The following is a 19,479-nucleotide window of genomic DNA, read 5'->3' on the forward strand; positions in this document are numbered from 1 at the left end:
TGGTTCAGTTCCCCCCCCTCCCCGGAGAGTGTCGAATTTTAGCATGAATGATAGTTTAGAGGATTCCCTTTCAAGTGCAGATGTAAAAGGTCTTTGTAGCAGAATGCAGGTAGTTAAGCTTTTCTGGTTGAAATGGCAAGAAATTGTTTTGTCTTTGTGATCCTGTCTGATATCTGTTTTGTGGGCATTAATCCTTTGGCGAAGTGTCTGAGACGTCTGTCCAATGTACATAGCAGACGGACACTTTCGGCACATGATAGCATAAATTATATTTCTGGATGCTCAGGAAGCTCTTGCGCAAGAAAGCTCTGACTGCCATTTACAGAATGGCCATGACAGCATTTGTGCTTTTTCAGATTTGCACAAGAAACCCCTGTGCAGCGTCCACACATCCTTTTTGCGCAACAATTGTAGCACAAAGGAGTTATGCCTCATAGAAGGAAGTTTACCTGCACCGCAAAAAGCCCTCTGTTCTGACGTTTTACTGTCGATTTACTTGAGCAAAAGCACACTTAAGGTGGGCGCACCACAGGTTTTTGCCAAAAACAGACGTTTTTGAGCAAAAACCTTGTAGTGTAGATGTAGCCTCAGCGTCCCACCACAGAGAAACAAATAAGGTAGATACCTGTGGAAACCTTTGGGAGAGGATTGCTGAGTAGCTCCATGGAAGTTTCATGAAAATCTTTCAGAATGATTGAAGGGACATATCTGTGCCCATAAACAAACTGTTCTGCAAGGCCCCTGGCCTACCTCTAGAGGTGAATAAAAAGCAAATAATTTTATCTCTTTGCGGGGGGGGGGGCGTTATAAATTGAAAGCCGGTTGCATGATTGTTCACCTCATGATTTTTTAATACTTGGGGTCGTAGGTACTGCTGTTATGGATGTAGACTGGCATGAACCCGATTTGCATTAGGGGTGTGTGTGTGTGCTGGTGATGAGGGACTCGAGGGCGGGGCGGGCAGAGTCGGTTGCTCTCCCTCCGCCTCGGATCGCCGCTGGGTGGAGGGGAAGGATTTCCCTACGCGCGGGGAGAAGGGCCTGACAGGGCGGGGCTTTCTATTCTCTACGTTAGACCATCAGCTGTGCTGCGCGGCCTGGCAGCGCGCGTTCTGGTGTCGGGGGCGTGCAACAGCCCGGCCTGGAGCGTGCACGGGGCGCTGTCGGGGGCGCGCCCGCCGCCTGTGCGCGGTGACGTGCAGTGTCTGTGCCCCCGGCGGCCCCCCCCTCCCTTGGCCGCCGCATCCGTGACCCGCCGCCGCCGGTGCCGCTTCCTTCGCCGCGGCGGCGATGTGACCCTTCCCCCTCCCCGTCCCGCCCGCCAGTCAGGCCGCGCAGCGAACATGGCGGAGGTAAGAGCCCGGCTCTGGGGCGGGGGCCGGCCGGGAACTTGTTGCGCGGGGCCGCGGCCGGGAGGAGCTTCCCACAAGTTAGTTACCTGGGAGGGGAGGCCGCCCTGTGCCCCTCCCGCGGACCTCTGCCCCGGGCACGGCCCCGCCCTGCTGGCGGGGGTCCTAAGTTGGGACGGGGGGTGGTGAGTTGAGGGGCGCGCTCCTTGCTGCCCCTGGGCCGGGAGCGGTGCCTCGGGGCGGAGACAGACGCAGCCAGGGATGAAACGGCCCTACCCTGCGGGGGGCGGCCGGCCACGGGGGCGCCACCCCTGTGAAAGGAGGGGCAGGCCAGCCTCGGGGCAGGGCATCACCCAATGGCAGGTGGGCAGCCTGGGGGGCGCCAGGGCTCCACCCTTATGGGAGGGAGGGGGCAGCGGGAAGTGCTGCCTAAAAAGGAGGAGGGGAGGTTTGGTGATTCGAATGGCAGTGGAGGTAGCCAGGTAGCCTGTGGGGTTGGGGTGGGTAGCTCCTGCACTGTGTGCTTGGAGAGAGGGTCAAGGTTGGTTTTTTTCCAGTTGGGGGGACCCCCTTCGAGGTCTATGCGCTATCTATATTTGTTCCCTTTTGTGGCTCATGTATGATGTGATATAAAAAGGTTGACTTGAGTTTTGTGTGGTAGGGATTTGCATCTTCAGATGGGATATGGTAGGGAAACGTTTTCCTCTTCGTGGGGAATTGCTCAGTTCATGTTCTGGATGGAGGGAGTAGAAATGTTGCTGAGGTTTCTTTGGTTTCAAATGGAAAGTTTGAACTCATATGCTGGTAGAACCATTTCAGTGAATTACATTGTACATGTTCATTTGCAATTCATACAGTAAAGCCACCTTCTTTAGAGGGAGCGTTTTTAGAAACAACTGACTTACAGTTAATCAACTCAGGGACGCCTGTCCCTTTTTAGAATACAGATTGATGTCTATCAGATGTTATCCTTTTTTAAATTATGGGGTATGAAACCTAGTTTTTCCTACCTCCTCTCAAAACTTGCACTTTTTTTAAAAATTTTTGACTTGGGGAAGTTTTTTCCCATTATGTATCCCTAGCCATCTCTAGTGAAGAACCTGATTTGGCATTCAGACCCCTTCCTGACAAAGAAGTCTGTGCTATCAAGGTGCTCAGTATGTATCCTCAATGTCACCACAATTGGGAGAAAAATATCTTCATTTTTTCTTTTGACATCTTGGGAGTCAAGTCAGTGTGTCACAATTTTTCTCACTTACTTGAATTTTTGCAGGTTATAGAAATATTATGTAACTCTTTTCTCCTCTCATATTGTCAGGGCTGTGAAATGTAGGGGTGCTTGATGTTTTGGTCAAACAGGATCTCTGTGTGTGTTAAATTGCTAATTGCTTGCACATTTTGTCAATTAAATACTGTTGTTAGTTCTGGAATCTCTTGCATGCTAGTGTGAACTCAAGTTCACCATGTTGTTGCAAGAGCCAGTAAGTGGTACTTTCTGCATTGCTTTCCAGAGTTACTTCCTTTTAATGTGTATTACATATACGCTCACATTGTACAAGCTTATACAATGCACAGTGCTACAGAGACCATACAGAGCTGTAGAAAGCCATCTTGGTGTAGCTTGTGAAACTAATTTTTTTCCATATGCTTTGTTCTGGAGCTATAGTTGTATTCTTTTGGGCTTGATATTTTGCTAATGGTTAGAAAAAATGTTCAGCAGCTACAGTAGTACTACAGAGGTTTATTTTAAAATTTTGATGTTTCTGGGAATATGGACTTAGGCTGAGATGCTCATCCCCACTTTGGCTATTTTCTGCTCTTGTACATATCTGGGAAGGCTGTGTTGGTTTGTACTCAGGTGGTTATCCCAAACTGCTGCCTGGGTTTCCTGACCAGAGGTTAAATTGATGTTTTTTGCAAACTAGCTCAAGCAGAAGTAGTGCATCTCTGTCTGTGCTCTGGGAAGAAAGCTTCCAACTGCAGTACAAAGTACTTTAAGTGAGGAAGTATCATAAACTCTTTTGTTCAATGATAGAGCTCTTTAAGACCCAAATTATAAATGTAAAATGATGAATAAATCTAATACAAATATTAAAAGACTGGATTATTTTTAGTTCAATGGTTGCATCGGGTTTGAAACAGTTTCTGTTGATGGGAACTCAAACCCCAATATGCTAGTAAATGGGACCAGAAAATGAAACTGATTTTTAGCAGCAAAAGTGAAACTATTTTTTTAAAGTTAATACTGGTTTAAATGCTCCTTTTTATATATTTTTAGTTTGCTTTTACTTATTGAGGACTACTTTTTATTTAATTTATAGACATTTCTGTGGCACAGGCACTCCTGATAAATTCACTTAAATTTAACTTTCCTGCTTTCTTTGAGATAGGAGTTAATACTGTCGGTTGGATCTCCCTGGTCTGATATCCTCAATATCTGACCAGCCCCAATCAAAGGAATTTTCTAGATGTGGGAAAGTCAAGGCTCTCCCTCCCCTCCTAGCCACCGGCCTGGCCAGTAGCCACTCCCAGCCTCTAGTGCAGGTGTGGGCAAAAGGGGCTCCATGGGCTGGATCTGGCCTGCCAAGCAAATTGATCTGGCTCACGGAGGCCTTGTCGCTCCCCCTTCCCCCAGGCTAATCAGGGCCTGGGGCTGGGGGGAAGTGTGCAAAGTCTCCTCCCACCCTGCCTCCATCCTGCAAGAAGTGCATGGCTCTTAAAAGTGCCACGTGCTCCTGGCAGGGCAGTAGGAGACTTCATGCGCTCCCCCTGCCCCGAAGCCTTGATTGACTGGGGTGGGGTGGAAGGAAGCATATGAAGTCTCCTCGTACCCTGTGAGGGGTGCAGCGCTTCTAAGTGCTGCACGCTCCTTGCAGGATGGGGGGCGAAGTGGGAGGAGACTTTGTGCGCTTCCCCTGCCCCCAGACCAATCAAGGCTGGGGGGGTGGGAGGAAATGCATGAAGTCTCCTCCCAGCAAGAAGCTCAGCACTTAGTCAACCTAAGCACCTTGCAGGGTGGGCGCAGGGAGTGAGAGGCTTCTCGTGCTTCCCCTCCCCAGGCCCTGATTGACCTGGGGACAATAGGGGGGAGCACCCAAAGCTTACAATCAGGAAAAGAGTCAATTAAATTGCATGTACACCATTACACGGGCAAGGGTACCTAGAGGGAACCTCCAGCTGTTCAGAACATCTGGCAGTTCTCTGGGGGGGGAGGGGCAAAGACTTTGTGTGTTTCCCCCACCCTCAGACAAATCAGGGTCTGTGGGTGAAGAAGCATGGAAGTGTCCTGTCCCCCTCTTCTGCCTGGGGCCCTGCCCCTTCTGGGGTGGCCTGGGGCCACTTAAAAAAATTTCTGAAGTGGCCCCTGTTCAGAAATTATTGCCCACCCCTGCTCTGGTGGCTGCTGGGCTGACCAGGCTGCATTCCCAGCCTCCAGTGGCTGTCAGCTGCCTGGCCTTCTGCCTCCAGACTCTCAACTGACAGCTGCTGGGGCTCAACTATCCAGAGGCTCTCTGGTCCAGCAATATCCGTGGTCCTGCTGGACTACCGATGTTGCCAGACCAGAGATGTTCAACCTGTACTTCGCTAAGAACAGTGGATTTTTAGAAACATTTGTCTTACACTGTAGAACTTCAGAGTTACCAAATGCTTTGGGAATGAAGGTTGTTCATAACTCTGAAATATTTCTAAGTCTGAACAAAACATTATGGTTCTTCTTTCAAAAGTTTAAAACTGACTTAATACATCTTTGAAAATTACTATGCAGAAGAAAGACTGCTTTTCCTTTTTTAATAGTTTAACATTGTACTGTACTGTGGGTTTTTTTTCTTTCTCTGCTGGTGCCTGATTGTGTGCTTCTGGTTCCGAATGAAGTTTATAGTTGTTCAGTTCCTAACTCTGGTATTAATAACTGAGGTGCTACTGTACATTCATTCTGTAATGGTGTACATGCAATTTTAATTGACACTTTTCCTGATTGTAAGCTTTTGAAAAAAATTAGTACCCTTTTATGGTTCAGCATTTTTAATTGGATCTGGCCCACGAAAGCTCATCATCTAATAAACCATCTTGTTAGTCTTTAAAGTGCTACATAGTCCTGTATTTTGTTTCAGCTACACCAGACTAACACAGCTACATTTCTGTCACATTTTTAACGATGAGAGTAAAGGGAGACACTTGCTGGAAAGGGAGATCTTACTGTTAAAATCATTTGTAAAATTAATGTATAATATTTTGATTGGGTATCCACATTTTGAACAGGTTTGAAAATAGGTATGCAATTGTTAATCAGAATTCTAGTTTAATACAGAGGCTGAGGAGAAAGTGTAATTACATATGTTCAGTTACTTTGGCTGATATGTTCTTTTTTAGCCCATACTAAATACCACAGATTTTAAAATGCTGTGCTTGCTCTTTGATGCTCCTTTCCCTCCTCCCCCCCAATCTTTATCGTTAATGGTGCTATGGGAACCTTTGCAGCTCGTGGCATCTGTAACTGTGTTCTTATGTGTTTCCCATATATTTTAAGTCTCAGCAGAATACTGTATAATTTGATTCTGTGAAATGTTTGCTCTTCCAGAGGGTGAGGGGAGAGGGTTCTAACTAACAGTAATGCAATATGCTATAAGAAATAGAGTAGCATTGTCACTTGTTTAGCAATCTTATTAGCTCTGACTGAGTTCTTCACGTTTTACAAATTGAGGAGCGACGAGCTGTATGAAGGTGGGAGACTTCCAAGGAATCACAGGCTGCTACAGGAAACTTCAGTCAAATCAATCTTCAGGACAAATTAATTACTCAGTACAGCGTTTTGGGATGTTGTGCTGTTGAGAGCTTATGCTTCTGATGAGACATAAAGCAGAGGTTTTGACTAACTATGATCCTCAAATTCTTCATCACACTTCTGTAAAAATGACCAAATATGGGTAATTAGTTTGTCTTCCTAAATTTGCCTAAGTAGTTATAACTAGGTTGGATTGTTCACTTTGAGTTTATGACCATTAACTTATCTTAGTTTAGAACACAGCATTTTAAAAAAATTTCTCACTTATAAATACAGGCAGTCCCCGACTTACGCGGATCCGACTTATGTCGGATCCGCACTTACGAACGGGGCTTTCTCGCCCCGGAGGTCGAGGTGGCGGATTGCTACCTGCGAGCTCCGGGACGAGAGAGCCCCGTTCGTAAGCTGCTCCAGTGCCCCTGGTCTGCTGGAGACCGTCTCCAGCAGACCAGGAGCACCGGGCGGGTTCCCCCATTTCTGAGGCTTTGCCAGAGCAAAGCCTCAGAAGCGCGGGGAACCGCCGCTGCTGCCGCTTCAGTCCCGGTGCCTGTGGTCTGCTGGGGACCGTCCCCCGCAGACCACAGGCACCGGGACTGAAGCCGCAGCCGCGGCAGGTTCCCGCGCTTCTGAGGCTTTGCCAGAGCAAAGCCTCAGAGGCGCGGCACCCTGCTGCCGCTGCGGCTCTGCTCCCCGTGTCCCTGGTCTGCTGGAGGGGGGGGGAGCAGCTAGTGTGCCCCCCCCCCCAGCAGACCAGGCTTTTGTTTTCGGCCCTGGGGCAGAGCAGCTGGGGCGCTGCCGATTGGTCCCACAGCGCCACTCTGGGCACTACTGGACCAACCCGGCAGCACCCCAGCTGCTCTGCCCCGGGTCCTGATTCAGCCGCTGCTGGTCAGTTTCAGCAGTGGCTGAATCAGGACGCCTAGGGCAGAGCAGCTGGGGTGCTGCTGGGTTGGTCCAGTAGCGCCGAGGAGCGGTGCTACTGGAGCACCCCAGCAGCACCCCAGCTGCTCTGCCCCAGGCGTCCCCAAGTCAGCCGCTGCTGAAACTGACCAGCGCTGACTACAGGAAGCCCGAGGCAGAGTTGCTCTGCCCCAGGCTTCCTGGAATCAGCCGCTGATCAGTTTCAGCAGCAGCTGACTTGTGGAAGCTTGGGGTTCTTAAGTTGAATCTGTATGTAAGTCAGAACTGGCGGTCAGTTTCAGCAGCGGCTGAATCTGGACGCCAGTTCCGACTTACATACAGATTCAACTTAAGAACAAACCTACAGTCCCTATCTTGTACGTAACCCGGGGACTGCCTGTAGAACAAAATCTTTCCTAACCCCTTTCTCACAAGAACCCAAAGTAAATCAAAGTTGGGCTGAATCTGATTAAAGGGAATTTTGTAATCAAAGATCCTCTGCTGAGAATGTGTTGGATTATCTAGTCTTTAATGTACAAGCTTGATTGTCCCAACTGACCTCAGCTTTCTGAGTGAGTCACAGGGGAGTCAACAGTCTCTTGAATACCTTGTAACCAAATAAAAGTCTTCATAAATTCTCAGCCTTCCCCCAAGACCCTGCCCCTTCCTTGAAGCCCCGCCCCACCCTCTCTGTTCTCCTCCTCTCCGTCACTTTCTATCCCCTACCCTTATAGTGCTGCTTTTTCCCCCAATTCTTCTGTAGGATGGGGCTGGTGTGCTGGAGAACAGAGCCTACAGCTGGGTGGAGAGCCTTGATCTCCCCATGTCTGGCAAACTGTGTGTTGGGAAAGACTCTGGTACTGGGAGTGCCAGACCAGGGAAGTCTGTTGGGTACAACTCTCTACCTACTATTCCATGTTTATAAAGCTTGACTTCAGAAGTTAGATATTCCCCCCCCCCCCCCCCCCCATTCTTTCCTTAGATATACAAGCATTTTTCAGCCCAGTTCTTTATACCCGGTCACAGATTTAGCGTTTTTTATTTAAATGTCTTAAGAGCTTATATGTTTATGCTTTAGTATACTTAGTATTACATTCAGATTCCATATTAAGTAGGTTTATTTTTATAAACTTGTAATTGTTAAAAAAAAATCCACAAACCAAAAAAAAAAATGGATTTTAAATGGGATTTATTACATTGATTTTTATCTACCTTTTGAAAGCGTTTCAGAAACAGGTCATTTTTAAGAGCTTAGTCTACACACTTGGCATGGTGCACAGTCATGGATCTAGTCAAGGCAAAAGTGAAACAATGCTTTTGAGATTTTTACAAGAAGATCTTACTATGGGCCTAAAACTGAAACAGCTGTTGTCACGTGTTAGACACAGCAAACAGACATAGAATTAATCTAATTTAGGTACAAGATTTCTCAAAAGTGCCTCTCTTCTTTATTCCTTGTCAGTAAAGAGAAGTCTTTCTTGGACTTATATTAAACACTGGAACTAATCATAATTTTGATCCCTCTTAAGCAGTGGCCATTATTTTTTTTACTTTAAAATTGGCTATCCACATGCAAGCAATTTGGTAAGGAGTAAGGATGTTAAAATTCAGTTAATTGACTAGTTGATGGAATTTCCGTCGACTAGTTGATAGGCACGTCCGCATTCCTCCTTTGGGCACTAATCAGGAGTGGAGCCAATACAGTCTCTCAAGCATCGTTAACAAAACTACCTAATGTACCTAGAATTTGTGCGGTATGTCGACTGAACTCTAGCAGCAGTTTGGATGCAGAGGGAGTGCATGGCGCTCTGTCAATATTGTGTGCAATCAGCATGCATCTCACTTCATGTGTCTGAAGCAAGGAGTTTGTGTGTCACTTTAGTAATGGTAGGAAAAGAACTATGTAGAAGGAAACTAGCAGAATCTGGCAACCCTGCTCATGGGCTGCATGCAGAATCCTGATGGCTCCCAGGTTGCCTACCAATGATCTGGGGTCTCACTGTGTGCCATCCCCACCAAAAAAAAAAAATCATTATTTCAGGGAGTGGCTTAGCTACTTATGTCCAGAATGTATATTCCTGAGAAGAATAAGGTTATTGCTTGGAGTTTGATAAAACTATTCTCTACTAGCTGAAAGCCTTCACCACCCCCTCCCCGTTTGTGTGTAATGGGTAAAGTTGTGTATAAATGAGTGAGGGAGGCAGAAATGGATAAGAATTAAAAAAATCAGATCATAAGGGAATGTGAAACTCAGTGATGATTATAACTAGTTGTCAGCCTAGGGATGTTAGCGGATAGTTGACTAGTCACTTGACTAGTTGCTTCTCTCCCTCCCCCCCTCTCCCTGCCCCCCGGCCTCTATCAGAGACAGCAAGGAGGGGGGGAGCAGGAGCCAGTGCTGGGGAGAGCCAGCTTAAAAGCCAGTTTCCCCCAGCACTGTCTCTTCGGGGGGCAGGAGAAGGAGAGGGATAGCGGGGACCAGGAGCAAGCTGGGAATCAGCTTATTCCTGGCTCTCTGTCTCAGATGCTGTGCCTCTGCTTTTTAAATGTATTAAGAGCCTGCTGACTCTTAATATGTTTAAAAGGCTGGTGTGCAGCGGGGGGACCAGTGCAAGCCAGGACACCTGATTCCTGGCTCATGCCAGGTTCTCCCACACTGCCATTCAGCCTTTGAAATGTATTAAGAGCCTGCTGGCTCTCAATACATTTAAAAGGCAGAGCCACAGTAGGGTTAGCCTCCCGGAGTCAGCTGCTGGTCAATTTCAGCAGCAGCTGAATTGGGGACAGCTGGAGCAGAGCAGTTGGTGTGCTGCCGGGTTGGTCCAGTAGCGCTGCCCCTCAGCGCTGCGGGACCAACCTGGCAGCACCCCAGCTGCTCTGCCCCGGGTGTCCCCAAGTCAGCTGCTGCTGAAACTGATCAGCAGCTGATTCCAGGAAGCCTGAGGCAGAGCTGCTCTGTCCCGGGCTTCCCGGAGTCAGCCCCTGGTCAATTTTAGCAGTGGCTGAATGGGGACAGCTGGGGTGCTGCCAGGTTGGTCTCGCAGCCCCGAGGGCAGCACTACGGGACCTACCAGGCAGCACCCCAGATGCTCTGCCCTCGCCTTCACCGATTCAGCTGCTGGTCAGTTTCAGCAGCGGCTGAATCGGGGAAGCCGGGGACAGAGTAGCTCCAATGGTCCGGCTGCTCGGAGCGCTTCTGGGTTCCTGATGGTGCCGGACCATCAGATGCTGGACCAATGGAGTTTTACTGTAATTGGAGGTTTTTGTGTGTGGCTTTTGTGGAATCACACTGGTCAGCCTTATTTTCCTTCTGCTTCAGTGCATGTAAATATTTTGCTGAAATGGGAAGGAGCTAAAGATGGGTAGGTATTATGGAACTTGATAGTTTCAAGAGGTTTGATCTGTAGTCAGTGCATGTTCCCTAATGGCTTATTGCTTTGGTTCCATGGTGTATGAGGCATGACATACTCTAGTCCCGGGGTTCCCAAACTTTTTGAGACGGGGACCAGTAAATCCATTCACGAGCTTTTGGAGGACTGGTTACATTCATTTGCAGATTTGCATATTCATTAAGCAAATGATGAATATGCAAATAAGTTTCTGGTCCTCCCGAAGCCATCAGTTCCAGCTTTAGCTAAACTTTTGATACGATCACCCACAATATTCTTGCTAGAAAGTTAAGGGAATATGGATTGGATAAGTGGACTGTAAGATGGATAGAAAGCTGGCTAGACCAGGGTTTCCCAAACTTTTTACTTTAGTTGGAATCCATTTTTTTAGTACTGTTTTTTGCAGCCTAAAAATATAAATGCATATGAAGAAAAAGAATGAAAAACGAATACATTTTCATTGTGTATTATTTATTCACAACAATAACAGTACATAACATAAATCTTAATTACAATTTAACCAATAGAATTTTAACAATTGTAAAGTTTGTTTATAATTGAATGAGTTGAATACAAGTCATTTGTGTGCACTTTATAACTTTTAAATAACTAAAAAGAGAACTAATGGGAAGGGTGATGTTGTTTTGCATCACACAGCAACTTTGTCAGGAGCAAAAGAAGAAAGTTTTATCCTCAAATATGGTTCAACATTCAATCAATTTCTATATTTATTTTTGAAGAAAACCAAAGATGAGAAACTAGATTCACACTTATATGACGTGACGAAAGGCATTAAGAATTTGACTGTTTTCTCAGATAAATGTGACTATTCATTTCTATAGCTCAACGAAAAATCAATCAAGGAGAGTTTATCAAAGTTCTCATTTAAGGCAGAGTCACAGGAAAGTTCAATTAATGAATCCACTTCTGATGCACTCAGTTGTAGTATTTCTTCATTTTCGGTGTCAATAGTAAAGGGGTTCTTAATCCACATTTTATTGGCGTCAATTGGAAGAAAATATTCATTTAAACTTGATGTTAGCCCCAAGAGGTGTTCTTGGATTGCTGCAGAAATCGCATCTGAGATATTAGTTTCAGCATATTTTTCTTGTAATTCAGTTAAAGTACAAAAAGACTTAAAGTTTCTCATGTTAACGTGCTGTGCCCATAAACAAAGTTTTTTTTAATTGTTGCCTTAACTTTTTCATGAACTTTGAAAATATTAATTTTAGTGCCTTGTAAATTCAAACTTAAATAATTTAAAAGACAAAATATGTCACATAAGTAAGCCACCATTGTTAATCAATCAAACTCATGAAACCTGTCTTTAAATGTAAATATAACATCTGTTGCTGATGGAGGATGTTGCTCCAAGAACAATAAAACTTCATCCTTCATTTCAAAGAGTCATTTCAAAATGTTTCCTTTCCATAGACATCAAATCTCACCGTGTAGTAAGAGATGCTCATATTCACTTCCTAATTCGTTGCACAAAGCAGTAAAGATTCTGGAATTCAAAGGACGAGTTTTTATATAATTTATAAACTTCACACATTCTTGAAGAGTGAAACTCAAAAGTGATGGCATAGTTTTCACAGCTAGTGCCTCTCTGAATACTGCAGTGCACCCATACACAGTCAGGCGCTACAGCTCGAATCCGCGGGACAAGCCCAGTGCGAGACCCTGCCATTGCTTAACCTCCTTAACTGCTCAGTCCAACACACTTTTTCCAGTCAATATCGCTTTGAATAATAAAATCATTGATTAGCTTAAAAATGTTGGCAGCTGTTGTTCTTGTTGGAAGTGGTTTACAAAATAAGAGATCTTGAATGGAGCTTTCATAATCATATCTAACAAAACACATTAAATTGGCAGCATCAGCTATATCAGTGCTTTCATCCACTTGTAATGCAAATAACGGACTATTCTGTAGTCGATGAATGAACATTTCTTCAATATTTTTTGCCATTTCTTTAATTCTACATTTCACTGTATTAGATAAAGACAGAGAACCCAACTGATTTCCATTTTTTCCTCCATAAATACGGGATGTAATAGTATTCAAAGCAGGAAGTATTAACCTTTCACCAACAGTATGCGGGTAACCTGTCTCTGCTATTAGTTTTGAAATTTCATATAAGCCAACACAAGGTTTTCATTTGAAGAGCCCATTGAAAGTGCACTTGTCATGCTTTTTTTTAGCAATAGCTAATTCATTTCTCTTATTTATGAAAAAAAATCTATGGGCTTACTCGTGTATTCTGGATGTTTGCATTCCAAATGGCGTTTCAGTTTTGATGATTTCATGCATTCGTTGGATAGTTCCATGTGACAGATTAGGCATAATAGCAAGTGATTATCACTACCAGCACTTATAAAACCAAATTTCAAATACTCCTCAGAATAATTGCGGGTCGAAGGAGTTTGTATCTTCTTATTCTCACTTGTACTAGGCTGCACTTCATTCAAACATTTTTTAGTTGTATTTACAGTCACATTCTTCAGCCACTTATCCATATTGAAGATGAAAATGAGAGGGTATGTTATTGAAAATAAATGAAAGCTTAAGCAGTTAACCTAAGATGACATGCACCACTGTGCAGAAACAAGCTGAGGCTGCTGTATCACATGACGGGAAAACCAATGACACAAGCTGGGCTGCATGAAAATACACGTGCTTCCGGGGAGACGAAGCCCTTTCCCTGTCCTTGTCAGGTGGCGTGCGCTCCCCGGCACTGCCAAAGCACTGTGCTGCCTCAGAGAGCCCGCACCCTGGAGGGGCCACTGAAATCCAATAGGAAGTAGTCCGCCACTCACCCATGGAGACCATCACCTGTATCCTCCGTCCAGCACTGACCAGGGCTTGGGGATGCAGTGCCGCATGGGCAGTCCGGGAGCCCATAACTCCTGGCCGTATCCTCTGTGCAGCCTGGGCCAGGGTTCGGGGCCACGGCGCCGCATGGGCCAGCTGGGAGGAGGGAACTCCCAGCTGCATCCTCTGTGCAGCCCGGGCCAGGGCTCCAGGACGCTGCACCCCAGCAGCCATGCTGAGGCCCGGTATATTTTTGCTGCGGCCTGATAGCGGGCTGCAGCCCATAGTTTGGGAAACACTGCTCTAGTCAAGTGTAATGATTTTCAAACTGAAGGTCGTGACCCAGTACTGGGTTGTGGAAATTCAGGCACTGGGTCACTGTGCTGTAGGATGACCAGGTTACCAGCAGGAATGCTATCGCAGGCTTCCTCCCTGTCCTGGCATGGCAGACCCTGCTGTGGCCCAGAAGCAGCCAACAGCTAGTTCAGCTCCTAGGTGGGGCTGGATGGGGCTCCCTGCACTGCTTCCACCCTGGGCATTGGCTCTGGAGACCAGTACCTGGAGCCGTGCACAGAGCCACTGGTGCACCTCTGCCTATGAACCAGACCTGCTGCTGGCCACTTCCGGGGTGCAGTGCAGTCTGCGGTGCCAGGACAGGCAGGAAGCCTACCTTAGCAATCCTACTAACTGCCAGCACTGCTAACTGGGGGCTGGCAGAGAAAAGCCCATGCCCAAACCCTGAGCACTGCCCCTCTGCCACAGCCCTGAGCCTCTCCAAACCAAGAGCCCCCTCCTTCACTCTAAACACCTCATCTCCATTTAGTCCCAGAGCCTGCACCTCCTGAAAACTGCTCCAACCCCAGCCCAGAGCTTCTTCTCACACCCTAAACTCCTCTGCCTTGCCCCTACCTTGGAACTCCCTATTATACTCCAAAACCTCATCCTACTCCGCACTAGAGCCTGCACACCCAAATGGAGCCCTGTGCCGCCCTCCGCCCCACACCAACTCCATCCTAGCCCCACCCATCGCTCCCACTCTTGTCTAAAGATATAATTATGTTGGGTTGCAGGCATCAAGAGTTTCCTTCAACTGGGTCACTGGGTCAGCAAGGTTCTCTGTAAGCTGCAGAGGTTCAGCATTCCCTGTGCAGGCAGGGAGCACAGCTGATTGGCCGGGGTGGGGGAGAGTGCTGCTGACGATTGCTGTAAATGGAGAAGCTGGCTCCAGCCTCTACTCTAGTGCTGGGCAAAAGGTGATCTATGGACGGGATCCTGCCCATCCCACACCTGCTTGGCACTCAGAAAAGCTGGGTGCAGGGCCAGGTGTGTGTTTCTGAAGGGCCTGAAGGGAGGGTAGACAGGGTTCTTGTGCTGCCCCCGCCTCCAGTAGCTTCCACTGGCCTGTTTGAAAGATAGGCAGCATGTGAAGTAGGGATGTAATGTATAGTTGATTAACCGATAAGCAAAAGCTTATCGGTTAATGTTATGGATTACATACATTTTCCCCCTACTCTCTCCCGCCAGTAAATTTTTTAGCAGGCTGGCCAGCAGCCTGGTTCAGTCCTGGCTTGTGGTGGGGTCTGGGACCTACCTCTGCTGTGGCTCTGCATTTAAAGTGTATTAGGAGCTAGGTGGGCAGGCAGCCTGGCACAATTCTGTCTCGCACTGGGTCTGGAAGCTCAGGACCTCCTCTCCCAACACCGGACAGGGGTTGCTGCCACCCTGTGAAGAGGCAGCAGCATGGGACAACAGGGAGCCAGTCCACATGGGGAGCTGGTTTTTAAACTGGCTGCCGACCCCGCCCTTGGATACTATAGAATAGTCGAGTAACCGATAAATTATGAGGTTACTTGATGATTCACTTAACTGATGTTTAACATCCCTAATCTGAAGTTCCCCATTTCCCTCATCCCCTGGGCTCTCAGCATTCAGTTCAGAGCAATAAATATACTTGTGCAACACCCCTGAGCACGTACAGTGGCTGGAAGGCAGGGACCCTGGCTAAGGCACCTGCTAGGCTGCTGGCTGAGAGCCAGGTAAGGTCTCCCAGCCAGAGCCTACCTCTGGCACCCCAACCCCTTTCCCTTCCTTCTCCAACCCTCTGCTCCACTTCTGCCCTTGTATCCCAAACTTTCTGCACCCCTGCTCCAGCCCTCATACATTTTCCCAGACACTGCATCCCCTTCCACACCCCTCCTCAGGTCACAACCCACTCTAAGACCTTATATCCCAAGCCGCTATCCCTGGTCAAGCCCAAATCCCTGCACCCCCTCCTGCATTTCTGTCTTGGGTCACAACCCCATCCCAGGTCCTGTGCCCCCTCCTCACAGCAGTCCGTTGTCCCAGGTAATGATCCCCTACTTCACCCAAACTAAGGATGTTAAGGACTAGTCAACTATCTGATAAGCAAATGCTTATCAGAAAGTCAAGTTGACTAGTTGATTCTCCCCCTCCCCCTGCTGCCTCTATCAGAGGCAGTGAAAGTGGAGGGAGAGAGTACTTCAAAGCAGCAGCACCACACAGCTGTGGCAGCGTTTCAAAGTGGCAATGCCGCGTGGAGCCCAGGGTTAGCTGGGGACTCCCTAACTGACCCCAGGCTCCCTGTGGCATTTCTGCGGAACCTGGAGTCAGCTGGGGAGTCCCCAGCTGATCTTGGACTTGGTGTGGCACTGCCACTTTGAAATATTGAGCAGAGCCCAGAATCATCTGGGGACTCCTCAGCTGATCCTGGGCTCCAGTGCAGCATTTCAAAGTGCACAGAACCTGGGTTCAGCTGGGGACTCCCGAGCTGACTCTGGGTTCTGTGGAAATGCTGCGTGGAGCCTGAGGTCAGCTGGGAACTCCCTCTGGCCCCAGGCTCCATGTGGCATTTCAAAGTGGCAGTGCTGCTTGGAGCTCGGGGTCAGCAGGGGACTCTGAGTCTCACGCTGACCCCAGGTTCCTTCCATGAGGGCGCTTCCACTTTGAAATGCACACGAGCTCCTGCTGGGCTCTTGTACATTTCAAAGGAAGAATGTGGAACTCCACCTGCACCCTGGGCTCTACGGGGGTGCTTCTGCTTTGAAATGTAGATTTCAAAGGCGGAATGTGGAAGTGACTATTGACTAGTCAAGTAGTTGATGGAAACTCCATCGACTACTCAGCTAGTAAATTGATCATTAGTTAATATCCTTAACCCAAACTCCCTCTCAGATCCCACATACCTGTCTCTTACCCCAAGCTCCCTTTTGCAACCAACATCCATCCCAGACCCCCACACCACTTCCAATAATATAATGGAAATGTGTGGCCCTCATCCACTTACCAAATTCTTGGAGTGGACCCCCATCAACATTTATTGCCCACACCCGTGTTAATGGCTAGTGGTCAGAAAGAAAAAGATTATTTTAACAGAATTTTTTTGAGTGTTGCAGATATCTAAAACTCGAATCTTAATGATTTTTTAAAAATCCTGTGTATCTAATTAATACATGGTAAACTGTAGTGCAGTAAGGTCAGATCTTTGCTATCTGTTAGAGTTCTGGCTTTTGAGAGTCAGAAGTAGCAAGTATTAGGTGTGATGCTAGCTGTTTTGTAGAATGAAACCTTATTTGCAAGATCTTTGAAACTTGCATCTGTCTGTTAGAAAGGATACATAATACATGTACTCTAAGGTCTCAGAGGGGTAGCTGTGTTAGTTTGTAACTAAAAAATGTAAAAAATAGCAATGATCCTATAGCACAGTGGTCCCCAACATGGTGCCCACGGGAGCCATAGCGCCCGCGGGGCCATTTGTGTGCGCCCGCCAAGTGCTCGGGGCTGGCCTGGCCCCAGGCACATGGTGCATGCATGGAGCCGGAGCCAGACACCGGCCCCAGGAGCACCGCAAATTGGCTGCTCACGCCCCGGGCATGCGGCGCTTGCGGGGGGGGTGCCGGGCGCGCGGCGTGCATGTGTCCCCGCCCTCTGGTGCTCGGCAGGCGAACGGCCACGGCCACGCCCCCTGGCACCCGGCAGCCTCTAAAGGTTGGGGACCACTGCTATAGCACCTTAGACTAACATATATAAATAGTATCATGAGCTTTCGTAGGCACAACCCACTTCTTCGGCCAAGGGTAGTGTTAATTTTCTTTATTTGATTTCATATTAAATAATCATAAGCATTGTTTCTTATTAATTATATCTTGTTTAATAGATTTTCTTCCATAGCTATGGATTATTTAAAACATTCATAGATACAGTTTTTGTTTGTACTGCTGGGGGGCACATCCACACGCTACCTCAATATTGGTGTTGCACATAAGAAATTTCAACTTGCTTGAGGATGGAAAATCTTAGAGGGGACACTGTCCCATTCCCTGACACACTTCCAACTTTCTGCTAATCCCATTGTTGGTTGTTTAGTAGTTTTTGTCACTGATCACGAGGAAAAAAGTTTGAAAACCACTGCTCTAGTGTAGCTGTGTAGAGAGATCTTTTGAGAATGTATCTGTTTACCAGTATCTAGACTTTGTCCCCTCTCTTATCTATGCATCTGTGAGAAGTAAAACATTCTTCTGTTGCAGCTGACAACACTTTTAAGCAACACAACAAAATTTAAGAAACTGGCTAGTTCCTTTGCTTCTGAGAACTGCCTAGGTAGCAGCAATTAAACTGAGCAGTTTATCAACTGAAAGTTTTACCCAAGGTTGCTCAGATCCTTAACTTAAATTTTATTTTTCTTCATTTAAATCATTGTTCTGGAGTGGGGTTGGGGATGAAGGGTTCAGCATACAGGCTGCCCTGGGGAAAGAAAACGGCTCCTTTCTCATTACAGCAGGTTGGGGCCAAATGAGAAGTGCCTGTCCGCGGCCTCTGCAACTGAAGTGGCACAGTCAGGAGTGGGATGCATGTCCCCAGCTGTGGGACAGATGGACAGACACAAAAACAGACAAACTCTCTGAAATATATAGTAGATCAGTGTTTTTCAACCTTTTTTATAAAGTACTCTTTCTTAAAAAAATAAGTACTTCTGGTACCTACAGTTTTCAGACATTTTTTTTCCTACCATTGCAACACATTTGTTTAAACAACTTAATCGTAGCCAGGTGGGCAATTACATTTTTGGGTGTAAAGTATACAAAAATAATAAAATGCTGTAAAACTTAAAACAAAAATTCAGTTTTCTCCAAGCTTCAGTTTTGCTGATGTACCCCCTAGACTTCTCTCAAGTACCCCTAAGGGTACTCATACCACTAGTTGAGAAACACTGTAGTAGATAACTGTCCCTTTCTCCATCCCTACCACTTTTTGGTCCCTTGCTGCCTCTCAGTGGTCATTCTGCAGTATAACTTCCTCTTACCCGTAGGGATGTAAAGTAGGAATGTTGGGTCGCAATTAATTGAATAATAACTGCATCAAATATTAGGTGTTACACGATTAATCGATAGTTCCCGGAGTTGGGGGGGAGCTCCACTCTGGGGGAGCCCCCTGCTGCTCTGTGCAAGAAATCTAAGAGTGTCAGGCTATGTCTATACTGAAAAGGTTTGGTGATAAGTGTTGTCTACATGGAGAAGTTGCCAAAACTGAAAATGTGTCAAACCAGTTTTTCTACCATCCATTGTCAACATTTTATGGCCACGTTCCTGTTGACAGAAAGAGAACAGCAATATGGGTAAACATTCCACAGTGCCTGGTGTCACCTTCAGTCACTAAGCACTGTGGGAATGCACAGTGCATTTTGGGAATGTGAAAATGTCCCATCAGCCACTCCTTTGCTTCCCAGCCCACCCTGGGCTTCCAGCTATACTGTAGGAACCATTGGGAAAGGGGTAATGAGAGGAAAATGTTTTAACCACAATATAGATATCCTTGATGCACCCAAATCTTGAGTACTGCATACAGTTCTGGGCAACTTATCTGAAAAAAATTGGAAAAGCTACAAAAAAGGATAGCAGAAATAATTAGCATGTGAGTAGAGATTAAAAAACTGGAGTGTTCAGCATGGAAAGGAGACAACTAAAGGGGTATTTGATAAATCTGTAAAATTGTGAATGGTGTGGAGAAAGTGAATAAGGAAGTGTTATTTACCTCTTCATATGACACAAAAAGGAGGGGGTCACTCAATCAAATTAATGGGCAACATGTTTAAAACAGACAAAAGGAAGTATTTCACACAGTGCACAGCCTGTTGTACTTGTTAGATGATATAAAGGCCACACATATAACTCAATTAAAAAAGAGTAAATGAAGTTCCTCGAGGAACCAGGAGAGTCAGGATGCAACCTCA

At 46.6% G+C, this 19,479-nt stretch overlaps 1 protein-coding gene across 3 annotated transcripts in view; it reads left to right on the forward strand.

Moving 5' to 3' along the window:
- Positions 1–1,051: 1,051 nt before the first annotated feature.
- MIER1 (MIER1 transcriptional regulator) overlaps positions 1,052–19,479 on the forward strand; it is a 63,728-nt gene continuing 45,300 nt past the window's right edge. For 2 of the 3 annotated variants that reach the window (XM_075936185.2, XM_075936184.2), the window contains exon 1: positions 1,052–1,351. In XM_075936185.2, the coding sequence (XP_075792300.1) occupies positions 1,343–1,351 (9 nt within the window). In that variant the 5' untranslated portion in view covers positions 1,052–1,342. The remainder of the gene's footprint in view (positions 1,352–19,479) is intronic. The other variant, XM_075936183.2, reaches the window with a different exon arrangement.

This window comes from Pelodiscus sinensis, chromosome 9 (genome assembly GCF_052426305.1).
Source record: "Pelodiscus sinensis isolate ZL-2025 chromosome 9, ASM5242630v1, whole genome shotgun sequence".
Taxonomy (NCBI): Eukaryota; Metazoa; Chordata; order Testudines; family Trionychidae; genus Pelodiscus; species Pelodiscus sinensis.